The 10,456-nt window shown below is 36.8% G+C and overlaps 1 protein-coding gene across 1 annotated transcript; it reads left to right on the top strand.

The window, feature by feature from the left end:
- Nucleotides 1-940: 940 nt before the first annotated feature.
- Nucleotides 941-3,592, top strand: LOC149385280 (putative WRKY transcription factor 31). The gene is made up of 6 exons (XM_089625517.1): nt 941-1,325; nt 1,479-1,577; nt 1,688-1,885; nt 1,966-2,262; nt 2,350-2,463; nt 2,563-3,592. The coding sequence occupies exons 1-6, from the start codon at nt 1,065-1,067 to the stop codon at nt 3,193-3,195; spliced, it is 1,602 nt and encodes a 533-aa protein (XP_089481643.1). The 5' UTR covers nt 941-1,064; the 3' UTR covers nt 3,196-3,592.
- The last annotated feature ends 6,864 nt before the right edge of the window (nt 3,593-10,456 follow it).

The raw sequence follows: 10,456 nt of genomic DNA, 5'->3' as shown, positions 1-10,456 counted from the left end.
TATTCTTTGGGTGTGGGGCTAATAATAAATCAATAATAATAATCATATACGCCGTAATTTTTTTAGAAAGTCTTATATAATAATATATATATATATGTATATATATATATATGTATGTATCAGAGTTGTAGCCAGCATATATTTTGGATGGGTAAATTGTTTAAAAAGGTTATATTAATCTGATAGATTGCGTGTAAAGCTAACAAGTAATCCCATATAGTATCGAAATTCAATAGGTAATTTGATGACATACTAAATAGTGGAAATGAAATGAAAAGAGCCGGGCCGTCAAATATGTTGACTTGGTTTCCCCATTTCTTTTTCTTCTTTCAATTTATTGTTTTAATATAATTTATTGATCTCTCTCTCAAGGCTTTCTTTCGTTACTTTCTCACTCTCTCTTGATTAATTTCTCTTTTCAAATTTCCTCACGTGGAAAGCGCCGCAGTGTTCGGGCGGTGGATTCATTTTCCTTTTATATTTATTTTTTCCTCAATTATGATTAATTTCTCTTCCCTTGTTTGATGTTGTGTGATTTGATTTAAAGAACGAGTCAAACTCACCCTTGACGAAAGGTAGACGAAAGCCCCACCAGTGGGCCCCACAAAACTAGCGGGTCGGATCGGGTCATAAATTCGAAAAGAAACCCACGGATGACTAGAGTAGAGAGAGATAGAGTACATGGGGAGAGAGAGTCAAAAGTCAAAGCTAGAGAAGAACCCGCGCGTATCGGAGCCTCAATCGACTACGACCCGGTATCAAGTTTCCACGTGGCAAACTGACGCACCATCTGACGCAACAAGGGAAAGAAAAATCAAATCTGAGAATATTAATTGCTTCGGTCCACGCTTCTCTTAGCCCAAACCCTTTTTATAGCCGTGCCTATTGCACCGGTAAAAGACTTCACAGACTTTCTTTCGCCAAGCCATTCTCTCTCTCTCTCTCTCTCTCTCTCTCTCTCTCTCTCTCTCTCTCTCTCTCTCCCTCGCTTACATCACTTGTTTTCAGTCTTCTTGTTCCTTTTTTTCTCGATCACCATACAACCAGGCTAGCTCAATCTTTTTATGGACAAAGGATGGGCTCTAACACTGGATTCTGACTCCCTCGGTTTCTTCCACAGCAAGCAAAATCTCGATCAGGCCAAGAGAGCCATGTTGTTCTCCGATCAGAACAACGCTCGATCCTCTCCCGGTGTCGTTGACTTCTTCTCCGACACCAAAAGGCCCGTCAACGACGAGGAAAGTCGAGAATTCAAACCCATCGGAATTGTCAAGAAAGAGAGCTCCCACGGCGATCAACCACCCCGCTCTTCTTTCGACGTTAACGTGAGCTCTTATAATCATTTCATATTTTCATACATATGAAAATATTTTCATATGTATATATATATATATATATATATATATATATATATATATATATATATATATATTTATATTCTGTGTTCTTACAATATACATACATTTTTGTGGTAATAGACTGGATTAAGACTTCTTACTGCCAATACCGGAAGTGACCAGTCGTCGGTTGATGATGGAGTTTCTTCCGATGCCGAAGATAAGCGATCCAAAATCGAGGTAATTAATTAATCATCGAATCTCTCGAAGATTTTAATACACTGATTTTTTTTTTCCTTCTTCCTGTAATCTATAATTTCTCATGTATGTATTTATTAATATAAATTCAGCTGGCACAGTTGCAAATGCAACTTCAACGGATGAGCGCGGAGAATCAAAAGCTGAAAGAAATGCTGAGTCAAGTGACTACGAATTACAACGCTCTTCATATGCAGTTCGTCGCTGTGACTTCGCAGCATCTTCAGAAGATGCAAGTTCATCACCATCAACAACAACAACAACAACTCGAAACTCCCCAGCAACCCGAGGTATGTTGCGCGTGAGCGATTATCAAATTCAATCAATTAATAAATATATGAACGATGGCTGATTAGGAAACTGTTTGCAGAATCTGGAGGAGGAGAAACAAGAGAGGCAGTTCTTGGAGTTGGGACCGAGCAGCGGCGCGGCGGCGTCGATGAACAACTCGTCTTCATCGGAAGACCGAACTCGGTCGGCGACTCCTCAGAACAACAAGGATTGTGGCGGAAAGCGTGCCGCGTCAGCGAGGGAAGACAGCCCGGAATCCGAGTGGGGCCCGAACAAAGTTCCGAAACTAAGCCCCAACAAGCCAATCGAACAGTCCGCCGACGCCACCATGAGAAAGGCCCGCGTCTCCGTTCGCGCCCGATCAGAGGCTCCCATGGTAACCAATCAAAAACAATTCCAATCACTGTTCCATTCATATCAACGATTTGTGTCTTAACAATTCCAATTACGGTAATACACACAGATAACCGACGGGTGTCAATGGAGAAAGTACGGACAGAAAATGGCGAAAGGAAACCCCTGCCCTCGCGCCTACTACAGATGTACAATGGCCGTTGGCTGTCCTGTTCGCAAACAGGTTCGTTTTTTTTATCAAAGCCTTAGTCCAAGTTATATATAACTACTCTTGATTTGGAATATATACTGATCGAATGGGGTGATTTCATATTCTCTATAGGTTCAACGGTGCGCGGAGGACCGGACGATACTGATAACGACGTACGAGGGGAACCACAACCACCCGCTGCCGCCGGCGGCGATGGCGATGGCGTCGACGACGACGGCGGCGGCGAACATGCTGCTGTCGGGGTCGATGTCGAGCGCCGACGGGATCATGAACCCCAACCTGCTGGCCCGAGCCATCCTCCCCGGCGGCTCCTCCGCCAGCATGGCGACCATCTCCGCCTCCGCACCGTTCCCCACCGTCACCCTCGACCTCACCACCAACCCCAACCCCCTCCAAGTCCGCCCTCCGCCGCCGCCGCAGCAGTTCCAGATCCCTCACTACAATCCCTCCCACGTGTTCCCCCAGGCCATGTATAATCAGTCCAAGTTCTCGGGCCTACACCTTTCTTCTTCCGCTTCCGCTTCCGCTTCTGCTTCGGCGCAGCAACAGATTGATCATCAGATGAGCCACCAGAACTCGCTGGCGGACTCGGTGAGCGCCGCCACGGCTGCGATCACCGCCAATCCGAACTTCACGGCGGCTTTAGCCGCCGCGATATCGTCCATTATCAACGGCGGTCAGGCCAACGGAAACAACAACGGAAACGGTGATAAAATAATGGGGGGTCTTTCGGGGGTTGAATAAGTAAAGAGTAATGTTCGTGGTTAATTAAATTACTTAGGGTTTTTTTTTTTTTTTTTTCTTTTTACACGTTCTTTTGATTTTTTTGTTTTTTTTTTCTTTTTGGGGGTGGAGAAAGGTATACAACAAAAGGGGTAACTTTGTCCATAGTTTTTTTTTTTGTTTTTTTATTTTATTTTTGGGTTGTTGTTGTGTCGGGGAAGGGTCAAGGTCTAGAGGACAAGTTAACTTAAGCGTTTATTCTTTCTTATTGTTTCGTTTTGAATAATTTTTTTTGTTCAAAATATTTCCAGTAAATACAAAGAGAAGAAATAGAAAGAAAGAAAACAAAAGAAGTTATTATCAGCCTCCATCCATAGTTTACTATATTCAAGTTGCAATTGTATATCTATTTGTCGTATATGTTTCCTGGCTTTATATATATTATTCCAGTCATTTCCTATCTCAAATATCTAATCTTTCGCAATCAATCTCGATCGCCAAGAACGGACACAGAAGTCATTGTAAACAAGAAAAAATATTAAAAATTAATTGTGAACAATAATCCGGTGGATTGTGGTCCACGATCGAGTCAAGAAATTCGGCCATCGCAATGTTTGACACGTAACGTAAATGAACGCGTGAACGAATGGGAAAACCTAAAAAACAAATCATGGACTTTGAGGAGACTTTCCAAGCAACTACGTATTTTCTCACCACTTGAATATGAAAACATTGAATATCACGTCGTGTAGTTATAAGGCAAGTCAAATTTCAACCCTACCATAAAGACAGAAAAAGCTTTCCGTGGGGCCCACTTCGGGATTGCTAGCCTACTGCTATTATTTAATTTTTTATTGGACAAATGTGATACGTTGTTGACTTTCCGTGCAATCAGTGATAGGGCATGACGTCACTTCATCGAATCGGATCGCATCGGATCCAATCATGTGTATCACTTCCTGTTTATTAAAAATCATGTTAAAGTGTTTGCAGTGGAAAAGTAGAACAAAAGACGTGGAACATCGTGAGGCATAAAAGCCGTACCCTAGATTCATTATCCAGAAACCGTACTAAAATATCTTTCTTTTCAGTTTTATAAACATCGATCGCTTGTGTTTGTGTGGTAATACATTTACACACACATACACGTAGTTGGATAAGGAGTCCTTTATTACACCACGTGATTGCATGTGATATAATACGAAGGTTGGAAAGAGCCTCGCCTCTTCGTCTAAAATCTGAATCCTTTTAGTTTCTATGAATACATATCTTCATATAATAAGTTTTCATTTCTACGCACCAATTGCTAAATAAAATCGTGCTATGACAGCGTGAGAGTTTGAACTAGTTTCTTTTTGTTTCTCTCTCTCGTATATAATTAAAAAAAAAAAAAAGAGTATTTATGAAAGAGTTGTGACCGCGTTTGCCGTGCGGTTTTCCTCATTGTATGTCAACTTGTGATTTTCCCTGCAAAATGACTATTTTATTATAATTTTAACGACCGTATTTCAAATTTTTAGATGATCATTTAAGAAAGAGTATGTACTTAACGCATACTTTTCTAGATTTCTAAAATAAATAAAAGTTAATAACGCATTAATTATACACTACTTAAAGTATTCGAATGAAGAATACTAATAATAAATCTTCAAAATCAAGGGAGGGTTACAGATTAAACATAAACTAAATTTAAAAATTAAAGAGTAATAAGTTCGGTTAATTTTGACAAAGACTTTTACTAGCTACCGCCAGATTTTTCATAAGAAGATTCAAATTTTCAACAAATATGTTATTTCATTGAAGAAGAAAGAAGGTTAAGTATACCATGCTTGATTTAAAATGAATAAGATTGATTTAAAATCAAAGGATCCATGGCTTTGGAACTAAAACATACCATGATTGAGACAAGTGAACCACATTAGGCTGTTTGAGTACAAAAATATCATATATTTTTAATTACAGCATTGACTCGTATTGGGCCATGGTTTTAAGTGCCATTGCTGATATATAAATGTACGTTGATCCTCGAATCAATTAATCAAGCGTACGTGGTCTTATAGAAGTCAATGGTTATGCTTCCAAGAAATCTTATTGGATAACAAAAGTTTAATAACTCTCATGAAAGTTGCTTCATTTAACAATTAATGCAATAGATATGCAAATAAATATTTCAAAACTAATGTCATAGCCTTCCCTTATGTTAAGCTGAAAGCAAAGAACCAGTAAAATACTCTATTGAGTAATCGGGCTCAATAAATTAAAAGAAGATAGCATGGCCTAATAAATAAGATTATATTTATATGCGGTTTGGCTTGCGGTTGCTGAATCTCAAAAACCAAGAAACTTCCTTGGGATCATAGTGATTTGGCACTTGATAAGAAGTTGAGCGTAATCTTTCTTCAAGTCTCATTGTGAAAAACAAATATGTTTGAATATGAAACTCTAGCCATTTTTAATACAATTAATTTATTTTAGATATTCTCTAAAATCATATTCGTTGTTGGAATAAAACAATAGAAAATTATAAGCTGTTATTAGTCAAATATATTGACTTAAGTAGCACACGTTAAAGATATTCATAGTCTTAATAATTTCCCCCATTCAACGGCAACCATATATGGTGGCGAATTCTTTCCACGTTAAGGTTTATTTTTAGAGTACGAAATTTAATGACTAATACTTCAATGTTTTCTCCTTTACAAAATTTTATACTATTATTTATTTATAAAAGCGGTCCTCCATCATAAGAATTGATTGAAGCTAAAAATAGTCAGACTCCAAACACACAAAAAAAAAAAAAAAAAACAAACAAACTTGTAAAAAATTAATGACATAGAATCACAAACACAATTACAATAAATATTAATTACGTGTTATTGCATATTGGGGGAAGAGTGAAAGAACTCTTAGAGTAGTTGAGAGTTCGTGAAGAATCAAAAGACGATTTCTTCATGTTGGATTAAAGCCCAACAGTTTGTGTCGAAGCCCAAGCCCATTAGGCGAGGTAACAGCTTGGAGGCGTCGTTTGTTGAGGTAAAACGACACTGGACTTGAATCGTTAAGTCCTGGTGTATTTGACCATGACTCGACTGCCACCGCTGGATACTCGGCTAATCCAACGATCAGAATCGCTTCTGCTAAGGAATACAAAAGGACTGAAGACTCTTCGTTTCTATTCGAAGTCGATTCTCATTCTGTCATTTTGTACTCGTCGCTAGGGTTTGTTGACCTTGTGCGATTCTCTCATCTTGTTCTTCTCTGAGTGATATTGTGAGTCTGGTTTGATCGTCTTGATCGTGAGTTCCTTGTGAGAACTGTGTAATTGATTCTGATATACTCTGAGTGTGTGTGTGTGTGAACCTTGAGAGGAGAAAGTGATCTGTGAAGTGGTGTGATCGATTCGAAGACTAGTACACGAGCTTTTCCGGTTGGAGCTCAACGAGGATATTAGGGTTCAAGTCATAGTTTTGGTTTGGATCTGAACCTCGGTAAACTCTGTGTGTCTCTTTACTTTTCTTTATTGCTTTCTTTGTTTATGTGTGTTGGTGATTCACAAGTTCGATAAGTTTGATATTGATCTTGAGGGCTAAAGTTTCCTACACTTCATTAATGAATACAGAATAGAGTTTTGGTTTATATACTAACGCTAATACAACTAACCAAAGCTAATATACTATTGACCATAGTTAAGTTAAGTAACCGATTCCTAACTACTGACTTGATGCTGATGTGGAAGCTTCTCTAACACCCCCCGCCAAGATCAATTTGGAGTAGTAAAGAACCTTGAGCTTGGAGCGCATTGTAGGAAACTTTAAAGCTGCCACTTGAAACAACCTTGGTTAGAATATCAGCGATCCGATTTCTTCAATTTTGTGGCCAACAAGCCCTAGGAGATCGACGCAATTTTGGATCTTCAACAAAAAAATCATTGATCGAAAAGAGCATTTTTCATCGTATTGCGTAGTGCGTTCTTGTACTGTTGAATTTTTGCTCGAACTTGCGAGGCGAAGTATTGTTCAAGAGCGATCCATAATTGCGATGTGGTTTCGCTACTGATCATCCTTGAGACAATAACATCCTCATCGAAGCGAACAGCCAAGATAAGATCAGATTGTCCTGCTGAATCCAATATGTGAATTCTGGATTGATCTAACCTGCGATTTCGTTTTGTGGAGCGAGGAACTTTGCCGCTGGAGTGAAACTTGGATCAATGTGGTCTTGAAGACGATGACCTACAATCAAGAGACGAACTTTTTTTTTCTAGGTGATGAAGTTCGTTTGATCAAGCTTGGACGCAATTGGATGATTGAATGCCAATGGAACAAAGCGATTGAGCTGATCGGAATTCTGACCTTCGTTAGCCATGATGGAATGAGATCAGACCTGGTCTAATACCATGAAAGAACTCTTAGAGTAGTTGAGAGTTTATGAATGAAGAATTAAGAGACGATTTCTTCATTAATGAATACAAAGTAGAGTTTTGGTTTATATACTAACGCTAATACAACTAATCAAAGCTAAGAGACTATTGACCATAGTTAGATTAAGTAACTGATTCCTAACTACTGAATTGATGCTGATGTGGATGCTTCTCTAACAAGGAGGTCTTCCATAGTTACGATCCACACGCCTATAAAAAAAAGTTATTTTTTCATGTATGAGATTGAGGTCTAAAGAATAAATCTAAAACCCATCAATCAAAGATATAGTGGAAAAAAATCACATCTAAATTTAGACCATTGAAGCATAAAATAACAAAGAGATATATAAAAGACCCTCATTTTGATACAGAGTTGGTCAACGTTGATCCATATGTAGTGATGGAGATGAAGGCCGTAGAGAGTCAAATCAAATCTCTCAAAACGATGGACTCGAGAGTAATCGTCAACAACATGAAAAGAAAGAAAATAACTTGAGCGAAACTTCATTCCCCTATAAGTGGAAAACCTTCCAACAACCAGGTTTGTTTTCGCTTTATCTGTATATAAGATTTATACTCGTAATTGGCACTCAATTTTTCCATATCCTTTAATGTAAAAATGAATAGTAATAATAATTCTAATAAAAGTATATACAATATTCATGAAAGCGACCAATGTTGCAGCGAAATTTATGTGGGGTTTTCATTTCCAAAAAGAAAAAAAAAGGGAAAAGTAAATGAATACTTCATTTAAAACTGATAATTTCCCGACTACCTCATATTAGCTAAGAAAAATTACATACTAAGTGTCACTTTTCATATCTCATCACGTTTATAAAGCATTGTGGAATTGACACTAATAATACCATCTCAATGTGACTTAACAAATTTAGTCCATAACCAAAAAATTGACGAAAGTAGTACTTGTAGTAGGTGAGAGAAATTAATTTTTCCACAACTACCCTCAACCATACTATCTCCCTTATTTTCGTTTTTTTCTTCTGAAAACGAAGCTTGGTTGTCGATTTTTTCTTCACTTCCTCTCCCTCATTTGGGTCGCCGGAATCTTGCTTGTCGACGGTTTGTTTCCTAAACTCATTTTAAACCTATTTTGCAATAATCATAAACCCATCTTAAACCCAATTTTCCTGCAAATCCAAATGATGGTGTGTTTCCTGCAAATCCAAAGTTGCTCTTCAAAACTTCAAGATCCAAGGTTCTTCTTCCTGCAAATCCAAGATCCAAAACTTCTTCAAACATATTTTGGTAAGTTCGTCATGTTTTTAACATATTCACATGTAAATTGTTTTGATTCATTCTGAAATAGGTTATGTGGCATTTGTGAGTGATTAGTTTGTCAAATGCAATGGAACCTATTTCAAAATGAATAAAAACAATTAAACATGTTCTTATATGTTAAAAACAAGACGAACTTACCAAAATATGTTTGAAGAAGTTTTGAATCTTGGATTTGCAGGAAGAAGAACCTTGGATCTTGAAGTTTTGAAGAACAACCTTGGATTTGTAGGAAAAAATGGGTTTAAGGTGGTTTATGATTATTGCAAAATGGGTTTAGGAAACAAACCGTCAGCGAGCAAGATTCCGGCGACCCAAGTGATGGAGAACTCAGGCAACCGTCGTGAAGTTCACCACCGGCGATCCAAACGAGGGAGAGGGAGTGAAGAAAAAATCGGCAACCAAGCTTAGTTTTCAGAAGAAAAAAATGAAAATGAGGGAGATAGTATGGTTGATGGTAGTTGTGGAAAAATTAATTTCTCTCACCTAATACAAGTACTACATTTGTCAATTTTTTTGTTTTGGGCTAAAGATGGTATTATTAGTGTCAATTCCCCTCAAACATTTCGTCAGTAAACGTTTTTCTTTTTTCCAGATAAAAATACCTCTGTGTTTAAAATCTGGTCAACAATTATTGAAATCTGGTTAACAGTTATTGAAATATGGTTACTTATGAAAAATAAAAAAGTTCAGCGGCTAATATTGAATTTTTTTTTATTATGAAAAACGGCTATTGAAAACTATTTTCACTAAATCATTCTATAAATAACTAATTTTCTAAATTTCAAATGATTTTGTCTTGATTTAAAGTTCATGTATATGACTAAAGAAAAGTCAAATGAAATTCTAAACATGGATTAAACCAAACAAAACGGTAAACAACAAGGAAACATTTGTAAATTAAAAATTCTCAAAATAAAATTTCATAAAATAAAAGTCTCAAAATAAAAAGAAATATTCTAAGTAAGAATGAGAAATAAGTTATTTGTAGATTTTTTATTTATTTAAATGACATGGATCAATTTTTTTCAACAAAAAAAAAAAAGTTCGAAAACTTGAACAGTGATAATCAGTTCAAAGCTACGTTTCACGTCGCTTAGAGGTGTATAGTGAACGTGCTTCACAATTTTGGTACAAGATTTGCATCTCGTCTATATGTGAGAAAGAGCCTCTTCAATTCACATTAATGTTACCTACTTATAAAATGAAGATTTACTTATATATATATATATATATATATATATATATATATATATATATATATATATATATATATGAAAAATTTCATTTTCAAGACATTATAATTAGCAAACAATTATAAATGGACTTTTATTTACGTACTTTCAAGAGATTATTGTCACTTTTTTAAATAAAAATGACACTTCAAACACTTTTTCTCATTCTCTCACTTCTCTCTTTGTTCTATCTATCGAACTCTCTCAGTTCTCACTTATCTGACGACCTCGGACGATCTTCGATGACCGAAGACGAACAAGCGCGGAATCAATTAAAAAATTAAGCTTTTTTTATTATTTTAATTTCAATCATTAAAATTCATATTGAATT

Source organism: Urtica dioica, chromosome 9 (assembly GCF_054948205.1).
Source record: "Urtica dioica subsp. dioica isolate 48M chromosome 9, U.dioica_male_clone48M_v1_H2, whole genome shotgun sequence".
Classification (NCBI taxonomy): Eukaryota; Viridiplantae; Streptophyta; class Magnoliopsida; order Rosales; family Urticaceae; genus Urtica; species Urtica dioica.
The sequence above is the reverse complement of the archived record's forward strand: the minus strand, read 5'-3'. Positions and strand labels throughout refer to the sequence as shown.

Excerpts from the sequence above, each read along its gene's own strand:
- LOC149385280 (XM_089625517.1), top strand. The coding sequence starts at position 1,065 with ATGGACAAAGGATGGGCTCTAACACTGGATTCTGACTCCCTCGGTTTC. Across the intron at positions 2,263-2,349 it reads CCCGATCAGAGGCTCCCATG|ATAACCGACGGGTGTCAATG; the intron begins GTAACCAATCAA and ends TAATACACACAG. Across the intron at positions 2,464-2,562 it reads GCTGTCCTGTTCGCAAACAG|GTTCAACGGTGCGCGGAGGA; the intron begins GTTCGTTTTTTT and ends TATTCTCTATAG.